Below are 21,791 nucleotides of genomic sequence, written 5' to 3'. Positions count from 1 at the left end.
TGAGTAAAGCCAGTTCAGTTCAGCAGAAATTCAGGCTCCTCCAATAATATTCAGATTGAGACATTAAGTTCAGATCTTTACTGAAGTCTCTTTAAAACTGAAACACAGACAGTAAAAACATGTAAACTTTGTCTGTTATAAGTTTTGAAGATCAGGGTTTAATTTAATTAGAACTGTTATAAAATCTTCATGTGCAGCACCGTTAGCTTAGCGCTAACATTACATTATAAACCCCTTAGAGGTGCTGATCTCACAATCTTGACTTTTTCATGTGATTTAATCCAAATTAATCCCGTCCACTCAACATTTAACATCTACAGCAGATCACTGTTCCTGTTATTTATTTATTTATGATGGAGTTTTGACATTAATGACCTGAACTGGAGGTCCAGCTCTGAAACTCACAGTTCAGGACTGAGTTCTATAGAGAAACTCAGAGCTTGAGTAGATTTTAGATCTGATACGTTTTTACTCCAGTTGTACTTTTACTGCTATTTCAGTCATGATTTCACTGAAGTATCAACACTTTCACTGGAGTCTGATTTGAAGCTGCTCTTTCTCTCTCAACACCTTTCACACTACACGACTTACACTGTTGTTCTGTGTTCCTACAGTGCAGAACTTCCCAAGAGTCTAACTGGACCTGATGGACGCAGTGGTCAGCAGCAGTTGGTGTGCTGTTAGACAGAGTGACCCACCATGGAGTCTGACAGGCAGACTGACCAGCAGGGGGAGCCACAGCCCAACTCAGCCCCTCCCAGCAGCCTCCTGGAGCTCCATCCTCCCACACTGATCAATAAAACTCGCACTACTGATCCTGGAGTGTGGAGCTGGGAGGCGTGCAGGAACGCTGCTGTGGGGTTTCTCACTGGTCATGTTCCTGCTGCACCATTACTCTCTGTACACTGTGATAAAGAGCCCAGGAGAATCAGCTGGAGCTTCATTCCCCACTGCACTTATTACACTGTTTATACTCCCATTACTTCCCTCAGAAGAACCTCACTACATGCTCTTCTACAGGACCATCACATCATGATCCATTTCAGACTCCATAGGTCTGTTAATCAGCAACATTAGACTCTGAACTGAGTCTCTTTTACACCAGCTTAGGATACTAAACCACACAGCACTGTGATTATCAATCAGCCACTGGCTAAAAGGCACCACTATAAACTGGTAAATGTCCTGCGGTGATAAAGTGGGTTTACTTGCTGGAGTCAGATGCCGTGTGTATTTTGTTCTGGTCTATAACTGTTCTGTTCTTCTTGAAGTGGACCTTCTTAAACTAGGCCACTGTTTGGTATAACAGGGAAAGAAACTTGTCCTGGTAACACTTTTATAACTAATCCTGCTTGAGCAAATAGCTGCAATCACAGTATTTACTACATGTGAAGCCTCTAGGCTGACATGAAGTGAAACACTTACCTAAAATGTCTCTCTATGCAGTTTCTTCTACTATTACTACTCCTATCTTCAGTGCCCACACTGTAGAACCTCACCACATTTAGCTGGAGCTTTGCTGAACTTGATTTAGACCTTTAGGCTTATTTCTTTCTATGTTTTATTCTCAAAGACTGACCCACAGTGGTGGTCAGTTCCAGTCTTGGAGACTGAACACTCTACATATTACTGTATTCTCACTCTAACACACCGGACTGACCTGATGCAGAGCTTAATGATCCCCTGATGAGTTGAAGGAAGTTTGATACACTAAGACCAAGACACACCCACAGTTATCAGCACTAAAGGAAGAAGTGAAACCAGCCCCCCACAGCCCACCCAGCTGAACACAAACAAGCAGTTTAAAGCAGTAAACAGTCAGACAGAGAGAGAGAGAGAGAGAGAGAGAGAGAGACAGAGAGAGAGAGACAGAGAGAGAGAGAGAGAGAGAGAGAGAGAGAGAGAGAGAGAGAGAGAGAGAGAGAGAGAGAGAGAGAGAGAGAGAGCAGTGGGGTGGAACTCAGATCTGCATGAACAGGCCTGAGTCGTCCTCTTTCTCCCAGAATAGAGCAGCACTTTCACCAGATGTTCAGCTTCATTCAGCCAAACTCCCTCAAGATCAACACACAGCACTGCACTGAATCTCCAGCTGAACTCCCTCTCTAACAACACTGACCATCACCATTCATCACAGTAAAGAACTCAGACTGAACTCAAAAGAACTGGAAACTATGCAGCAGCACTAATACGTTCTAGCACTGGAGAACATTCACTGGTTCCTCTTTCCACAGTGGAACAACTAGAACTTTCCTAACTCCTAATCTAACTACCATCAGATGAAGTGTCATAGAAACAGTTCAAACCTCTCATTAAAACCTGTGAATGTCTTCATCCCGGAGAACCTCACTGACCTCAGACCAGCTGGTCATCATGATCTGCAGCTGATAATGAGGGGATTAAATGAATCTCCTGTTTAAATAGAATAAAAGTCTCTTTTCACAGTGAGTTTGGTTCCTCCACTGAAAGAGAACCACAGTGCTACATTTCAGTGAAGTCATTGTACATAAACCTCCATCACTCCTCACTGTTCACCCTGAGCTCTTCTACACTCATCAACTATTGATGAGCTTTAGAGATGAACGTCTAACACTGAATGAACAGAACTGAGCTGATACTTTTTAATCAGATCTAAATAATCAGACGTGTTTATTATGGAGGTGTTTGGTGAGTCCATTTCCATAGAGGCTCCACTTTGCATGATCAGCCCATGCTTCAGTGCTCTGCTAGTGTTTATAGTCCTGTGAGTTTAACACTTCATGACTGAGAGCTGCTGCCCCACAAACTTCACCCACAGCAACCATGACTTTGGTCTCCATCTTCATCTGGACGCTGACCCTCTGGACTCAAGGTCACTCACTCATTTGCCTCTTTGTACAACTGGACAAGGGACGTATAATCTTTAAAATATATTGTTAACACATATATATATATATATATATATATATATAAAATGAGTTTTACATGTTTTTAATATTTATAAATAAATGTATAAAACTAAAGTTTTAATCTACATGTATTTATTATTTTTTGGTTTCCAGGTTCCAGTGGTCAGGTGACTGTGACTCAGCCTCCTGTCATTTCTTCACTTCCAAAAGAAACAGTTCAAATCAGCTGTAAAACCAGCCCTGCAGTTTACCGCTGGAGTGGTGGAGAAGAGGGATTAGCCTGGTACCAGCAGAAACCTGGAGAAGCTCCTAAACTCCTGATCTACTACGCTACCAGGAGACAGTCAGGTATTCCAGCTCGTTTCAGTGGCAGTGGATCTGGATCTGACTTCACTCTGACCATCAGTAATGTCCAGACTGAAGATGCAGGAGATTATTACTGTCAGAGTGGACACTGGATCAGTAATAGCTGGGTGTTCCCACAGAGTTTAGTAGGTGTACAAAAACCCCCCTCAGTCCAGCTGCACAGAGACTGCACTGCTGCAGCTGGACTCTACTGCAGGTGCTGAGGGGGAGGATGGACACACACAATAAAACACTCTGTGGAAATCAGGACTTTAGATGGAGTTTGTTCTTCTGTTCATTAGACTGGAAATGCTTTGTGGTTTTAGGGGTTTATTTCCTGATCTCCACAGGTCTGGAACTAGCTGTAGAGTTCAGCTCCAGTCTCATTTATTCTAAAGTTTATTATAAGGATCTGGACAGATTATGAAATGGATGTTTCTCTCAGTCCTGAGAAAGAGGGAGTCCCTGAAGAAGTCCTTCAACAAACTCAGACTCATCAGTTTTTAGTAGGAGATCATATTCAGAGGTCAGTAGTCTGTAATAACAATTGTCACTTCAGCCTAAAATAATTAAACAGCTTAAATGTTTCAATTCCTCTAAATTAAGGACTTCAAATGAAATTTTAGTTTAATTGTTGTTTTCAAGTTCAGTTCAGCTGTTTTTTTGTCACATGACATTCAGGCTCTTCAATAATATTCAGATTTAGCCATTAAGTTCAGATCTTTACTGAAGTCTCTGTAAAACTGAAACACAGACAGTAAAAACATGTAAACTATGTCTGTTATAAGCTTTGAAGATCAGGGTTTAATTTAATTAGAGCTGCTATAAAATCTTCATGTGCAGCACCGTTAGCTTAGCGCTAACATTACATTACAAACCCCTTAGAGGTGCTGATCTCACAATCTAGACTTTTTCATGTGATTTAATCCAAATTAATCCCGTCCACTCAACATTTAACATCTACAGCAGATCAATGTTCCTGTTATTTATTTATTTATGATGGAGTTTTGACATTAATGACCTGAACTGGAGGTCCAGCTCTGAAACTCACAGTTCAGGACTGAGTTCTATAGAGAAACTCAGAGCTTGAGTAGATTTTAGATCTGATACTTTTTTACTCCAGTTGTACTTTTACTGCTACTTCAGTCATGATTTGACTGAAGTATCAACACTTTCACTGGAGTCTGATTTGAAGCTGCTCTTTCTCTCTCAACACCTTTCACACTACATGACTTACACTGTTGTTCTGTGTTCCTACAGTGCAGAACTTCCCAAGAGTCTAACTGGACCTGATGGAAACAGTGGTCAGCAGCAGTTGGTGTGCTGTTAGACAGAGTGACCCACCATGCAGTCTGACAGGCAGACTGACCAGCAGGGGGAGCCACAGCCCAACTCAGCCCCTCCCAGCAGTCTCCTGGAGCTCCACCCTCCCACACTGATCAATAAAACTCCCACTACTGATCCTGGAGTGTGGAGCTGGGAGGCGTGCAGGAACGCTGCTGTGGGTTTTCCCACTGGCCATGTTCCTGCTGCACCATTACTCTCTGTACACTGTAATAAAGAGCCCAGGAGAATCAGCTGGAGCTTCATTCCCCACTGCACTTATTACACTGTTTATACTCCCATTACTTCCCTCAGAAGAACCTCACTACATGGTCTTCTACAGGACCATCACATCATGATCCATTTCAGACTCCATAGGTCTGTTAATCAGCAACATTAGACTCTGAACTGAGTCTCTTTTACACCAGCTTAGGATACTAAACCACACAGCGCTGTGATCATCAATCAGCCACTGGCTAAAAGGCACCACTATAAACTGGTAAATCTCCTGCGGTGATAAAGTGGGTTTACTTGCTGAAGTCAGATGCTGTGTGTATTTTGTTCTGGTCTATAACTGTTCTGTTCTTCTTGAAGTGGACCTTCTTAAACTAGGCCACTGTTTGGTATAACAGGGAAAGAAACTTGTTCTGGTAACACTTTTATTACTAATCCTGCTTGAGCAAATAGCTGCAATCACAGTATTTACCACATGTGAAGCCTCTAGGCTGACATGAAGTGAAACACTTGCCTAAAAATGTCTCTCTGTGCAGTTTCTTCTACTATTACTACTCCTATCTTCAGTGCCCACACTGTAGAACCTCACCACATTTAGCTGGAGCTTTGCTGAACTTGATTTAGACCTTTTTGGCTTATTTCTTTCTATGTTTTATTCTCAAAGACTGACCCACAGTGGTGGTCAGTTCCAGTCTTGGAGACTGAACACTCTACATATTACTGTATTCTCACTCTAACACACCTGACTGACCTGATGCAGAGCTTAATGATCCCCTGATGAGTTAAAGGAGGTTTGATACACTAAGACCAAGACACGCCCACAGTTATCAGCACTAAAGGAAGAAGTGAAACCAGCCCCCCACAGCCCACCCAGCTGAACACAAACAAGCAGTTTAAAGCAGTAAACAGTCAGACAGAGAGAGAGAGAGAGAGAGAGAGAGAGACAGAGAGAGAGAGAGAGAGAGAGAGAGAGAGAGAGAGACAGAGAGAGAGAGAGAGAGAGAGAGAGAGAGAGAGAGAGAGAGAGAGCAGTGGGGTGGAACTCAGATCTGCATGAACAGGCCTGAGTCGTCCTCTTTCTCCCAGAATAGAGCAGCACTTTCACCAGATGTTCAGCTTCATTCAGCCAAACTCCCTCAAGATCAACACACAGCACTGCACTGAATCTCCAGCTGAACTCCCTCTCTAACAACATGGAGTCACTGAGAAGAAGTAGTTTTGGAAGTCCTAGAGAAGTATGGGCTTCAGTATCAGACCCCTTTCCTTATATTCAAGTTCAGTTTCACTGATTTATGTCAGGCTGTGTGATGAATCCAGTGAGACAGTGGGCCACAGGTCTAGAGGGCTTGGAGATCTGGAAGAGGAGTTTGATTTAGACGGCACCAAGACAGACACAGGCACAGAAAAAGTACAGATGCCTTTGAACTTTGGTGCTGGTCAAGACTTTTGATAGAAACATGGACAGTAAAGAAAATGGATCCTCAACCAAATGAAGCCTCACCTCCCTTCTCACAGCCCAGATACCCAAACTGAAGATCACAGTTTAAACACTTTCTGAGAAGAACAGTTCAGTGGAAAGAGAACATTTAACTGTAGGACAGTTGAGGGTAAAAGACGAGGAGAACAACCAGCTACAAGATGGATGAAGACAATCAGAGAAACCAGCCATTCAGAAGCTCAAAGACCCAAACAGAAGACAGAACGTTCTGAATGAATGTCCACATGGTGGGCAGGGGTCAGATAATAGGTACTGACTGACTGGTAGCAGGTGACCGCATAACAACTCCATCTGTCCTGTGTTAACAGGAGCGAGCTTGAAGAACTGGTGGGGACTTCAAGCTCTTTCTGTCTAATACTGTTACACATTCAGCTGGCTGGTTTGATCAGGACTAAAAGTGTTACTCCATAAAATCTCATCCGTCTCATTTAGGTGGAAACCAGTGATTTAGTGAAGTGTCAGAGGATTTCATAGACTTAACTGGGAATGTTCTACTGCACTGAGGTGAAAGTTGACCCCTTAAATGGCCAGGACCACCGGCCAGGACCACCGGCAGGCCCAAAGTTTTATTACACACTTCTATAACCACAGAATAGCTCAATCAGGTTGCACTGGAATCCCTGCAGTTACTGAATCATAAGCCTCACTATCTAAGAAGCCTGGACATTTAAGGAGTTAATGTTGGAAATCATTTATGAATAATTTATAACAGATAATTCAGATATAAACATGAATTAGTCACAGTAGTGACATCTGTAAATCTCGCTTCACTCACCAGCTGCACGATGCTTCATTAAAATTGAAATGAATTTCGGCTCATAGCCCCTCATTTCACAATGATCTGGAGTTAAAATCAGTGATTTCCTGGCTGAGTTATGACAGTTTACTTCATAGAAATTACTGGTACTGATCTTTCCTTGGTCTGATCTTTGTGGTTTTCAGGTGCAGCTTCATTTCTCTCAGGCTCAAACCTAAAGGGCTGACTGTACTATGAGGGTCTGCTGTCCCCCCAACAATCACTGATGATTCATCATCTTCATCAGATTAAATATGACTGAGCCACTCATAGTAATCTGCTCTCACAGCAGTCTACACTGCTCTGTCCACCACTGACTGCACACTTCAGACTTTTACACTAAACTGAGTTAATTTGTCAGTTTTAAAGACCAAAATGTGTTTTCAGCTTAAATCCCAGTCAATTCATGTCAACAGCAGAGACATGGTATGTAATCTACAGGAGACCCATAGGCTTTAAGTTCAGACAAACGCTGTTAAAACACTGTGAGAAACACTTTGAATCGTGAGAATTTAAACAAACATGTAAGAGAAAATATCCGTCACATTCGTGTGTAAAACAGATTCTCTATAATATAATAACATAAACTTTAATAGAGGCGGAGAAATTTCAGGTGTTCTAAGAAAGCAGGCCTGAGAGGATGCTGGGATTTTAACCCGTCATAACAGACACTCACTTTAAGAAATTCATAACACATAAAGAACCTAAATAAACGGAACGAGTAAATGTCTGATTGTGTGGGAAACAGTGTGAGGGATCAGTGTGTTCAGGTTAATGAACGCTGCTGGTAGATTCTGCAGGTCTTTAGAGTCTCTGAATCAGAAACATTACATTCAGACAAAAATGAAGGATGATTTAGTAATAATGTGATTATAGTGAAGTGACTGAAAATGGAGCTGTTTATTTATTTATTTATCTGATTGTTTATTTGTTTGATTATTTTCCTCATTTTTTTGATCATTTTTTTAAATCTCTGACATTGGAAATAAAAAACTACAAATAAATTTATGATCTTAATAACTGTGTCTCTTCATGATTTTTACTCTGATAGATCCTCCAAAATCACAATATAAAAGATGAAACGCTGCAGTTCTGCTAAACCAAATGCTTTATTTATTAAAGAAATGAACAAACATATTTCCAGTAAATTAACCATCAAAGAAATGTTTACATGTTTATTGTTGCTGGTTTAGTATAAAGAAAATAACACAATAAACAATGAAATACTGTAGATATTAACACTGAAGATCTTTATTGTGATGATGAAGTGATGAGATGAAGATCAGAGCATTAAGCAGAGCCATGCTTGAGCTCACTGAAGATCAAGAGGAGCTCTAGCAGCTCCACCACACGCGTGGACGCTCACTGCCCAGTGCATTGCTCTCTGCTCAGGGTTTGGCTGACAGGAGTCTGGGAGTCCTTGGTGGCCTCACAGGTCACTGTCTTCTTTAGCCACTGGTCCTCCTGGAGGGTCAGCGTGCTGCTCCAGCTGTAGAGGCCGTCATCCTTCTGCAGAAGCCCGGGGCTCTGGCTAACCCCCGAGCTCCAGCTGCTCCCGTCCACCTTCCAGCTCAGCCTCCAGTCTGAGGGGAAGCCCTTGTTGGCCAAACACACGAGTGTGGCCTTCCCCTGCTGCAGCTCCACGCTGGAGGGGGGCAGGACCGTGAGGGTGGGCGCGGCCACACCTAGGACACACACACAGTTTCATTTCCCTTATTTCTAACAGAGCACAACTGAGTTCAGTGATGCATTAAAAACCAAACTCTAATTACAACCTTAAACTCAACCGTTTCACACACAAACTCATATTTCCAATCACATTCATAGCTGCACTTCATTTCAATTTACATTAGAAAATATTACTGAATTTCACTCAGTAAAACTCGGACATTCTGCCCATCCTGTGATGGGAAATTTGAAATGGAACATGATTTTATTTCCTCCAAAACAATAAATAATCCCTAAATAAATGGAGCTGCAGTCTCCATGTACTATGGCTTCAAAGCTTTAGAGCAGAAAACGCCGCTCATAATAACCTCCACATTGTGGCTTCCAGATGGAGACAGAACTGCTGTAATGGAGCCCAACACTGACACTACAATCCAGCTCTACATCTGATCTTTTTAAAGAAATGTCATTACTGAACACTTCACAGGAAACCTTTAGGAAATATTAGTGTTTTAAAGAAAAGAAATCCAGTTCAGAAACAGGAGCTCGTGGTAAAGCCTAAAGCTCCACGCTCGCCACACTTCAGCCAAGTTCTAATGAAATACATTCAAATTTGGATCAGAACTGATCAAGTACATCAAGTACGTCTGTACTGTTGATCCATGATCATTTTAATAAAAGATTCCTTTTGAATAAGGAGGAAAAGTGGACTTACTTCCAACTGACAGTTTGGTTCCTCCACCAAAAGTGTACCACAGTGATACAAACTGGTTTAATGGCTGTACAAAAACCTCCTGCTCTAAACATGCCGCTCTCTTCAGCCTCTACACGCACTATTTCTGACCTATAATACAATATTAATGGGTTCTACAATCATCTAATAATGGAATAAACTACACACTGTAGATCTGCACACGTTCTGCCTTTTATTCCCAACAAGGATTATTTTATAAGCAGTGAAATATCTAAACTGAGGACTCGCTTGGTCCTTTAGAATTTACACAACAGACAAACTGAACTTCCTAAAGACTAAATATACAGTTTTAAATTGGTAGAAAATGTTCTAGATAAAAGTTCTTCTAAAAGTAATAGATGAAAAGGTTCTTACTGTTTTCATTGTTTCCTCCACCAGAAAGTCCTCCAGCCCTGATCCAGACAGACTGGGTGGCAGTCGTAGCTGCAGAGACGCTCAAATGAAAGGGAGAGACAGTTAGAACTGCACAATAAGAGAGCGCCCTCTGCTGGACATTAAAGGGGATATTTCACTTCTAATCTCTCTAGAATTGGACAAGCCTGGCTGAGCTGAAGTAGCTCCCAGCAAAAGTTTCCACTACTGACCTCCACAAAACTCTGAGACCCCCTTATTGTTCCTCTCCACTTAATGCCTTAAGGATCATCTGGGGGAGTGAAATGTCATATAACGCTCAAATCATACTGTCTTCTTTCAGAAAACTCTGGTGGGAATCAGAAGAGATTTCATTTCCCACATCTCTATAAAAAGCAGCACTTTAAACATCAGATTCCACCCTGAGCAGAAACATCTGATCAAACAAGATCAGATAAATATGATCATCTTTACTCAGTGTTGGTAGAAAGATGATTTCCATAGAGGCTCCACTTTGCATGATCAGCCCATGCTTCAGTGCTCTGCTAGTGTTTATAGTCCTGTGAGTTTAACACTTCATGACTGAGAGCTGCTGCCCCACAAACTTCACCCACAGCAACCATGACTTTGGTCTCCATCTTCATCTGGACGCTCACCCTGTGGACTCAAGGTAAATGTCAGGGTTTACATTTCAGTTGTGAGGAGCCGCATTAACTCACTTTACTGTTTTATCACAGCTGAATTAAAATTAAAAGAAGATGTTCTGAAATGTTCTGACTTGTTTTTCTCTGTATTTCTTTTTCTTTAGGGTCATTTGGAGACATAATTATGACTCAGACTCCAGGATCTCAGACTGTTTCACCAGGAGACTCTGTTACTATCAGCTGCAGAGCCAGTCAGAACATTGACAACTGGTTGGCCTGGTATCTGCAGAAACCTGGAGAAGCTCCTAAACTCTTGATCTATTATGCTACTAACCGTCAGTCTGGTGTTCCAGATCGTTTCAGTGGGAGTAGCTCTGGTACAGATTTTACTCTAAAGATCAGTGGAGTTCAGTCTGAAGATGCAGGAGATTATTACTGTCAGCAGTATAACAGCAGACCGTTCACACAGTGTTAGAGCGCAATACAAAAACCTCCCTCAGCTGTAGAGGAACTGCTCTGACTCAGAAACTCTCACTGATCTGAGAACAGCTGCTGAAGCTGCACTCAGCTGAACTCATCAACTCCAAAACAGTACAGTAGTGAGCACTGTTCTCTCTTTGGAGGATTCTTCTCACTGTGGAACAGGATCTTCAGCACTAGATGGAACATCTCACTGCATTTTTGGAATCTCAGCTAATCCTGTGAACTCAAACACAGTTACAGTGTAAATACATGAGACGGTCACACACAGAGTCTATTTCTTCCTTTTCTTTTTCAGGAGCTCCTCAGATACTCAGATATATCATCGTTTGCTTCATGAGTGCTCACAGGTTTTTATAACTTCATGAATTTGATAATTTTGGATCAGAAGTGTACTTAGCAACTCTTAAGGATTTTGAATGTGGTTCATTTCATGAACTGCTATAAAAACACATAATTACCAGAAGTCAGGCATATTTTCATTTCCATTTTCTCTCCTATGGGATCTGTGGTAAGAGCTAAGAGCTTTCCAAAGGCTTGACTTTTATAGACAATTTTAACCTCTTCTGGAATCGCTCCTCCTTCTATAGATCTGATGGGATTCATCCCAATAGGCTGGGTGCTCAGATTTTAGGACATAATATGTTTTACTCTGTTTTTAATTTGAAATGACAACTCAAGACCTACAATGCAAGTTCAATTATACCAGTAGTCATTAATAGTAGGAGACCTAGGACCAGCATTTTTACAAGAAATCTCATAATCCTCATAATTTTAATGTTTTTATTAATTGTGATAATCTTATCAGCATTAAACCATCTCTAATTTCCATAAACCCCCAAGAAAACTGTACTGATAACCCAATGAGTAGTCTTGAGAGTTTTAAGAAAAGGTTTAGGTATAATCCATCTGAATATTAGAAGCCTACTACAAAAAGATAGAATGGATCATCTTAAAATCCTGGCTGCACAGTCTGATCCTGATATAATCATTTTAACAGAGACCTGGCTTAGACACTGTACCACTGATGAAGATATAGCTTTAAATAATTTCATCCTCCATAGAAAAGACAGAGTTTCAAGGGGAGGGGGAGTTGCTATTTATACCAGAGTAAATTTACAAGCTAATGTTTTATGTGCAGTATCCAAAGAAAAATGTTATGAGTTCTTAGTCCTCCAGGTTTCACTCGGAAAAAATAACTCTTTTGTTTTAATTGGGATATACAGGCCTCCCTCTGCCCCACACTCTGCAGTCGAGGAATTAGCGCATCTTTTATCCAAATTTAGTGCTTCTGAATTGCTGGTCCTTGGTGATTTTAACCTCAACTGGCTTTCTAATGCATCCGATCACTTAAAGGAAATATGTGGCAATCTTAACCTAACACAGTTAATCAATGAACCGACTCGCCCAAATCTGAAAGAACCCACCAAGTCAACCCTGATAGATCTAATACTCTCCAATAAAGCTGACAAAATTACTGCCTCAGGAGTTTTTGAACTTGGTGTAAGTGATCATTGTCCCATCGGATGCATTAGAAACAGTTGTATGAATGAAACAGGCTCTCGGTTGGTGGTTAGAAGAAATTTTAATCATTTTAATGAGCAAGCTTTCCTTTCTGACTTAGCAATGAGTGAAATCCACCTTACACAGATGATGATGGGGCACCAAACCACTTCAGTAACACTTTCCTAACAGTGGTAAACAAACATGCCCCATTCAAAAAGTCAAGAGTCAGAGACAGATCAAGTCCCTGGTCTACGGGTGAAGTTTCCTCATTGTTTAAGGCCAGAAATAAAGCCTGGTCAACTGCTAGACGCTCAGGGGAGAGAGACCACTGTCTTACCTTTAGACAGCTGAGAAATAAATGTACTTCTGCTGTTAGAAAAGCTAAATCAGAATATAACCTCAGCTTAATCACCAGCACTAGAAACCCTCAAAACCTCTGGAAAATAGTAAATTCTCAAAAAAATAATTCCCCCCTTTTTCCAACAAGCGTTTCAGTTGACGATCAGCTGATTTCTGCCCAGAAGGAAATATGTCAAGCCTTTAACTCACATTTTGCTGCAGCCGGCCACATCTTTGATAGGAATAGCACAAACCCATTGAATAAAACTGATCTCAGCTCTACTGTTTCTAGAACGCATGGTCTCTTCTCACTCCAGCCATTTTCTCCATATTTAGTTGCTAATGCTCTGGCTAAAATTAATCCATGAAAAGCCACTGGAGAAGATGGGCTGGACCCCTTTTTATTGCGTCTCGCAGCCCCGATTATTTTAGAATACATTTTATACATTTTTAATCTTTCAGTTTTATCTGGCAGAATTCCCAGGGTCTGGAAAACAGCTCATGTAATTCCTCTGCATAAAGGTGGTGAGACAACAGATCTGAATAATTATAGGCCAATCTCAAAACTGTCGTGTTTAGCACAAATGTTAGAATCTCTAGTAAACCAGCATCTGAAATAATTTCTTCATGAAAATTCTGTTATATCTAAATATCAGTCTGGTTTCAGAGAAGGTCACAGCACTATCTCTGCTACGACACTGGTTTTAAACGATCTTTATTCAGACATAGACAAGAAGAAACATTGTGCAGCTGTTTTTATTGACTTAACAAAAGCATTCGACACAGTTGATCACACTCTTCTTTTACAGAACTTAGAAAAGATTGGCTTTGATGCAACTGCGCTGGACTGGACCCAAAACTACCTCACTGACAGAAATCAGTGCATGACATTGAATAATTATAAATCAGAGTTGGTATCTGTATCTAAAGGTGTACCACAAGGTTCAATTTTGGGTCCAGTCTTATTTAATATCTACATAAATGATATTGCCGCCTCTGCTTCAACCTCTGCAAAATTCACTGCAAAATTCACCTTTATACAGATGACACGATTTTATATTGCTCAGCTGGTTCTATTCATGCTGCAACAAGAAAATTACAGAGCTCATTTAATGCTCTGCAGGTGGCGCTATATAAGCACAAACTAGTTTTAAATGCCACGAAAACTAAGTTCATGCTGTTCTCCAGATCTCTTAATACTGATTTTAGTACTGTAAATATTACTACCCTGGCAGGATCCACTATTGAGAGTCACGGAATATAAATACCTTGGCATATGGCTGGACGATAAACTCAGTTTTAAACCACACATAAATAAACTAATGCTGACAGAAGCTGGGTTATTTTTATAGACAGTCCTGTTTCCATCAGGCACGCCAGAAAGAGACTAGTTGAAGCAGCTTTACTATCAGTGCTGGACTTTGGTGACGTTATCTATAAATATGCTCCTCCAGCTCTCTCAAATTACTGGACCCAGTGCATCGCTCTGCCCTGAGGTTCATCACTGGAGATCCGTACAGAACTCACCACTGTGAGCTGCATGAGAAAGTTGGGTGGCCCTGTTTAACGGGACGAAGGGAAACACACTGGTTGATTTTTATTTATAAGACACTCTCCGGTCATTCGCCTGAATACATCACTTCACTGATGAATACAAATAACAGTAATTATCAGACTCGCTCTAGTAACTGGATCAGCTGCCAGGTACCAAGAGTTTTTACTGAACTGGGAAAATCTGCTTTTAGTCACAGCACCAGCTGGAATTCACTACAGGACACACTAAAACTCGGCTCACTGGCGTCACTCAGTCATTTTAAACTTTTTTTAAATATCAAACCACCTACAGACAGCCTGCACCTGTTTTACTTAATCATATTTATTCATAACTTTTATTTTTGTGTTAGTTCTCCTTAGTTCTTTATCTCTTTTTATTTATTTATTTATTTCCTCTCATTTTATTTTTAATAGTTTTTTATCATTACTTTTTAAATTTGTGATATTGTATTATTACCTTACTAATTTCTTATCTACTTTTGATCTTAATTTCTTACCATTTAAATCTCAAGTTCTATTTTTATCTACTTTTATCTTTTTTTCACTGTTATTTAAAATTTTCTTTTACTTTAAAATGATTAAATGTAGTTATTATTTTCTTTGTCATGTCAATCCCTGTTTTTGTAAATGCTCGGCTACAATGAAAATGAGGGTTGCCCTCAATGTACTTCCGAGTCAAAATAAAGGTTGATTGATTGATTGAGTTAACAGACTTATGTTTCCCTCTAAGCCACAATCAGTACATTTGAGATCATCTTCATTATTTGGATTGACACAGATATTAACTATTAGATGATTATAATAACAGATCAGTTGAAATTCTAGAGATAAAACTGAGTTATTTATTTGTTTATTAATTACTGTTTATAAGTAGTTTAAATAATCAGATGTGTTGAAGCTGCAGCAGAAAAAGTAGGTCAGAGTTCACAGCTCTCTGTAACACACACACACACACACACACACACACACACACACACACACACACACACACACACACAGTCTTCATGTAAACACACACTAGGAAACATATTTGAAGTACATAATACTGTATTGATTGATTGAAGGTCAGTTATTGATTCTCATACAGATTATTTCTCAAATGAAAATATCAGCTCACCTCATTTAGTCTTTTACTGCATTAGTCAAAGTTTATTTATCAGTCTTTTTACAACAGGTGTCGTCACAAAGCAGCTTTATAGAAAAATCCAGGTCTGAACCCCCATGAGCGTCGCCAATGGCAACAGTGGTAAGGAAAAACTCTCTAAGAGGAGGAAACCTTGAGAGAAACCAAGATTTAAAAGGGGAACCCATCCTCCTCTGGTCAACACCGAATTGAAAACAGCATTAATATAAAATATTATAATACAAAAAAAACATCACTCAGGGGCTCAAATGTTAAGAGATGGATCTTATACTCTATTTAACAGGTAACCACTGTAATGACCACAGGACTGGGGATTCAAGCAAACCCAAGGACCAGTTGGAGCTTATTTAATAATGTATTGGACCATCCAGGTAAAACGGTCCAGCCTGGAGGTCATAAAGGCACCAGCTTTTCTGCGTCGCTAAGGACTAGAATATTATATAGTTTAGTGATGTTAAACAAGTGAAAATGTGGTTCTAATGATGTTGCATGTGTATCGAAAGAGAGACTGGAATCGAAGATGATGCCTTGATTTTTTTCAGTGGTGCTTGGAATGACCATACGGCCTTTAAATTTAGTATAAAACTGGGAGTTGAGATCTCTCTGCTTTGGGTCCATGTAGTAGTAGTCAGTTATGTTAGGATTAAGAAGAAGAAACTGTTGATCACCCAGGTTTTGATATTTTTAACACAATCTTCAAGGTTATTTAGATTTAGAGCCTCATTCAGTTTAGCAGATATGTACAGTTGCATGTCAATAGCATAGCAGTGAAAACTAATGCTGAACTAGCGAATAAGGTTAACAAGAGGTTGTATGTACAGAGAGAAAAGCAGTGGCCTGAGCACAGATCCTTGGGGGACAACATATTGTACTAGCTTATGATCAGAGTGTTTATTGTTAACACTGAAAAATTGATAACGGTCTGTCAGATAAGACTGGAACCAGGACAAAGCCTGTCCTGTGAAACCAACCAGATGTTCCATCCTATCAAGGAGGATCTTGTGGTTGATAGTATCAAACGCTGCAGGTCTAGAAGGACTTGTATGTAAATATGGCCACTATTGAGAGACACAAGGAGATCATTTACTACTCTAGTTACTGCAGTTTCAGTGCTGTGAAAGGGTCTAAAGCCAGACTGAAACATCTCATGGAGACAGTGTTCTTACAGATAGGAGCACAGTTGCTGTAAGACACTTTTCTAAGATCTTAGCAATGAAAGGGAGATCGGGAATTGGTCTATAGTTGGCGAGTTCACTGGGATCAAGATCTCGCTTTTTAAATAGGGGTTTAACGAGTGCGAGACTGAACGATTTTGGTATGTATCGCAGGGACAAATTTATTACAGACTGCAGAGGTTTAAAAACACAGGGGACAATCTGTTTCAGCAGGTTTGTGGGTACTGGGTCAAGACTGTCTGTTGATGATTTGGGTTAGCTGATCGGTGTGACTAATTCATTTGTGTGGATTGGACTAAAAGACAGCAATTGGGCTTTTGGGTTGCAAGAGCGCTCATCATGTTGTGATATGAGATCTATAGGCAGATTTTGGATTTGTAGTCTAATATTTTCTATTTTATCATTGAAGAATCTGCTACAATCATTGCTGCTTTGTGTGGTTTGAATATTGTTTCAGACTGTTTAATGTTACCAGTCCTAATGTTGGAGGAAGAGATACAGTATCTCTCATGCTGTAGATTTTGATGGAAATATACACAGAATGTGATGTGTTGAAAGTTTTTTATATAACTCCTGCAAATTTTTTTTGTTCAGATTGTGTTGTGTTCATTAAAGTACAGCATTTGATCCCAGTGATTTTTTGTACAATAGAAATGGACCTAAAACTGACCCCTGCGGGACGTTAGTAGTGAGACTGTCAGGAGAGGAGAGAGACCCTTTCCAGATGAAGTGATAGGATTGATCCTAAGGATAAATACAGTAGGTGGTGGTTCAAAGTACCAAAGACAGATTGCAGAAGGATGAAAACAGTGAAAAAAATAATAAATGCAGCTATTTGTTCTACAGTTGTTTTCAAGGAAGATTTGATTAAAACAGAGTTTGTAGAAGCACTAAAGGAAGAAGTGAAACCAGCCCCCCACAGCCCACCTAGCTGAACACAAACAAGCAGTTTAAAGCAGTAAACAGTCAGACAGAGAGAGAGAGAGAGAGAGAGAGAGACAGAGAGACAGAGAGAGAGAGAGAGAGAGAGAGAGAGACAGAGAGAGAGAGAGAGAGAGAGAGAGAGAGAGAGAGAGAGAGAGAAAGAGAGAGAGAGAGAGAGAGAGAGAGAGAGAGAGAGAGAGAGAGAGAGCAGTGGGGTGGAACTCAGATCTGCATGAACAGGCCTGAGTCGTCCTCTTTCTCCCAGAATAGAGCAGCACTTTCACCAGATGTTCAGCTTCATTCAGCCAAACTCCCTCAAGATCAACACACAGCACTGCACTGAATCTCCAGCTGAACTCCCTCTCTAACAACACTGACCATCACCATTCATCACAGTAAAGAACTCAGACTGAACTCAAAAGAACTGGAAGCTATGCAGCAGCACTGATGCGTTCTAGCACTGGAGAACATTCACTGGTTCCTCTTTCCACAGTGGAACAACTAGAACTTTCCTAACTCCTAATCTAACTACCATCAGATGAAGTGTCATAGAAACAGTTCAAACCTCTCATTAAAACCTGTGAATGTCTTCATCCAGGAGAACCTCACTGACCTCAGACCAGCTGGTCATCATGATCTGCAGCTGATAATGAGGGGATTAAATGAATCTCCTGTTTAAATAGAATAAAAGTCTCTTTTAACAGTGAGTTTGGTTCCTCCACTGAAAGAGAACCACAGTGCTACATTTCAGTGAAGTCATTGTACATAAACCTCCATCACTCCTCACTGTTCACCCTGAGCTCTTCTACACTCATCAACTATTGATGAGCTTTAGAGATGAACGTCTAACACTGAATGAACAGAACTGAGCTGATACTTTTTAATCAGATCTGAATAATCAGACGTGTTTATTATGGAGGTGTTTGGTGAGTCCATTTCCATAGAGGCTCCACTTTGCATGATCAGCCCATGCTTCAGTGCTCTGCTAGTGTTTATAGTCCTGTGAGTTTAACACTTCATGACTGAGAGCTGCTGCCCCACAAACTTCACCCACAGCAACCATGACTTTGGTCTCCATCTTCATCTGGACGCTCACCCTCTGGACTCAAGGTAACTCACTCATTCACCTTTGTGTAAATTAATTTCTGTCCTGTTTGATGTACATTTTGTTGTATTTTACGTTTTATATAATATTTCTTTTAATGTTTTCATCCTTTTTTTTCTTTTATTTTCTCAGGATCCAGTGGTCAGGTGACTGTGACTCAGACTCCGGCAGTGAAAACTGTTTCTCCAGGAGACTCAGTTACCATCAACTGTAGAACCAGCACTGCAGTTTATAACAATAACTTTCTATCCTGGTATCAGCAGATACCTGGAGAAGCTCCTAAACTCCTGATCTACTACGCTACCAGGAGACATTCAGGTGTTCCAGCTCGTTTCAGTGGCAGTGGATCTGGATCTGACTTCACTCTGACCATCAGTAATGTCCAGACTGAAGATGCAGGAGATTATTACTGTCAGAGTTATCACAGTGGCTACGTGTTCCCACAGTGTTTAGTAGGTGTACAAAAACCCCCCTCAGTCCAGCTGCACAGAGACTGCACTGCTGCAGCTGGACTCTACTGCAGGTGCTGAGGGGGAGGATGGAAAGAGGGAGTCCCTGAAGAAGTCCTTCAACAAACTCAGACTCATCAGCTTTTAGTAGGAGATCATATTCAGAGGTGAGTAGACTGTAATAACAATTGTCACTTCAGCCTAAAATAATTAAACAGCTTAAATGTTTCAGTTCCTCTAAATTAAGGACTTCAAATGAAATTTTAGTTTAATTGCTGTTTTCAAGTTCAGTTCAGCTGTTTTTTTGTCACATGACATTCTGGCTCTTCAATAATATTCAGATTTAGCCATTAAGTTCAGATCTTTACTGAAGTCTCTGTAAAACTGAAACACAGACAGTAAAAACATGTAAACTATGTCTGTTATAATCTTTGAAGATCAGGGTTTAATTTAATTAGAGCTGTTATAATATCTTCATGTGCAGCACCATTAGCTTAGCACTAACATTACATTACAAACCCCTTAGAGGTGCTAATCTCACAATCTAGACCTTTTCATGTGATTTAATCCAAATTAATCCCATCCACTCAACATTTAACATCTACAGCAGATCAATGTTCCTGTTATTTATTTATTTATGATGGAGTTTTGACATTAATGACCTGAACTGGAGGTCCAGCTCTGAAACTCACAGTTCAGGACTGAGTTCTATAGAGAAACTCAGAGCTTGAGTAGATTTTAGATCTGATACTTTTTTACTCCAGTTGTACTTTTACTGCTACTTCAGTCATGATTTCACTGAAGTATCAACACTTTCACTGGAGTCTGATTTGAAGCTGCTCTTTCTCTCTCAACACCTTTCACACTACACGACTTACACTGTTGTTCTGTGTTCCTACAGTGCAGAACTTCCCAAGAGTCTAACTGGATCTGATGGAAACAGTGGTCAATAGCAGTTGATGTGCTGTTAGACAGTGACCCACCATGGACTCTGACTTCAAAGAGATGTGACCGATCACAAAGCAGTACAGATATCACCAATAAGATAAAATGGAATTTAACACATAAATCATGAAATAAATATGAATAACTCAGTAAAAAGTAGATTACTCTACTTGAGTGGAAATGAAAGTATTATAATTTTAAAACAGTCAGGAGAAAACAAATCACCTGTATTTTAGTACATGGAACTGTTGAGGAAATATAACTAGTTAATATTCATCTCTGCTCTTCACTATACAGCAACACAAATCCCCCCACTGCTCCTGATGCTCTGGGTGTTCCCCAGGGTTCTGTTATGGGCCCCCCTGTCTTTATAGTTTATATGCAGTCCAACAGTCATTAATGGATTATGTGTTCATTGTTACATTTCTGATACACAAATCTATATTAACTCCCTTTCTAACTACCTGTATCTGTGATGTTAAGATATGGTTAAGCTCTAATTTACTTAAATTCAGCACAAATATAACTGATGTTCTAATTATGACCCTAATACTTCCTGTGAGGGTATCACCTCCCTCTCTGAAAGTATGTTGATAGTGATGAGATAAAACCTTCACAAACTCTTCATGACCATGGTGTCATATTTGATTCCTCACTCACTTCTGAGTCAATTCAATTCAATTCAATTCAAGTTTATTTATATAGCGCTTTTTACAACAAGGTTGTCACAAAGCAGCTTTACAGAAAAACAGGTCCACGCCTCTTATGAGCATCACCACAGTGAAGCCAATTTTGTGGTGACTACAGTGGTAAGGAAAAACTCCCTTTAAGAGGAAGGAACCTTAGAAGGGACCAAGGCTCAGTCCGAGGAACCCAACCCCCGTGGGTCGACCCGCACAGAAGAAACAGAACAGAAACAAGAACAACAGTACAAAGAGAGTGCAAAAAGATGGCTGGAACGCTGGAACCACGAATGGGGCACCTACAGACAGGCCAACGGTGCATCTCGACACATGTGAGAGAGATAGAGAGAGAGAACGGAGTGGGAGGGAAGAAAGATAGGTTAGAAGGGTTGTGTTAATCTCTGTTGAGCGGGACAGGGCCGATTCCAGAGTGCTGCAAACACGAATCGGCACCTCCAGACAGGCCAACCGAACATCTCGACGCATGCGAGAGAGACAGAGAGAGAGAACAGAGTGGGAGGGAAGAAAAAGAGGTTAGAATGGTTTTATACTATGCTGAAGAGCGGGGCACGCCTGTGAAAAAGCACAGGGACCCTGGATGGACACCTCCAGACAGCAGCTCAGGACATGAGGGGAAAAAGAGAAAGATAATGATTAGAACAGGGTTTGTGTTTGGTGTGTGAGCTGTAAGAGAAATCGTTAAAGGGAGACCAACAGTACAGACTAAGTTTGTGTGCACTGGACAATAGTAGAATAGCTGCAGGCTACAGCTAGAGAGAACCGCTATGATAAATTTATCTAAAAGCTTGTTCAAAAAGAAATGTTTTGAGTCTGGATTTTAAGACTGAGAGTGTGTCTGAGTCCCGTATATTAATAGGGAGATTATTCCAAAGTTGCGGAGCTTTATAAGAGAAAGCTTTACCTAATGCGTTGTTTTTTCTAATACGCGGGACTGATAATAAGCCGGCCTCTTGCGAGCGGAGTGTACG

General features: G+C 40.5%; 3 gene segments (V, D, J or C); 2 read left to right on the top strand and 1 right to left on the bottom strand.

Annotated features, from left to right (window-relative positions):
• Positions 1–8,314: 8,314 nt before the first annotated feature.
• LOC119264317 lies at positions 8,315–10,374 on the bottom strand. The segment is given in 4 exon segments: positions 8,315–8,766; positions 9,858–9,926; positions 10,088–10,126; positions 10,329–10,374. Coding segments are annotated over 4 exon segments (477 nt in total).
• Positions 10,375–10,439: 65 nt separating this feature from the next.
• LOC108416405 lies at positions 10,440–11,435 on the top strand. The segment is given in 2 exon segments: positions 10,440–10,524; positions 10,663–11,435. Coding segments are annotated over 2 exon segments (360 nt in total).
• Positions 11,436–18,681: 7,246 nt separating this feature from the next.
• LOC108416336 lies at positions 18,682–19,165 on the top strand (the record flags this gene model as incomplete). The annotated part of the segment is given in 2 exon segments: positions 18,682–18,730; positions 18,858–19,165. Coding segments are annotated over 2 exon segments (357 nt in total), but the record flags the coding sequence as incomplete, so codon positions are not given.
• Between the last annotated feature and the right edge of the window lie 2,626 nt (positions 19,166–21,791).

The sequence above is a fragment of the Pygocentrus nattereri genome, chromosome 11, assembly GCF_015220715.1.
Source record: "Pygocentrus nattereri isolate fPygNat1 chromosome 11, fPygNat1.pri, whole genome shotgun sequence".
Taxonomy (NCBI): domain Eukaryota; kingdom Metazoa; phylum Chordata; class Actinopteri; order Characiformes; family Serrasalmidae; genus Pygocentrus; species Pygocentrus nattereri.
Note: the sequence above shows the minus strand (reverse complement) of the source record. Positions and strands in the feature narration are given on the sequence as shown.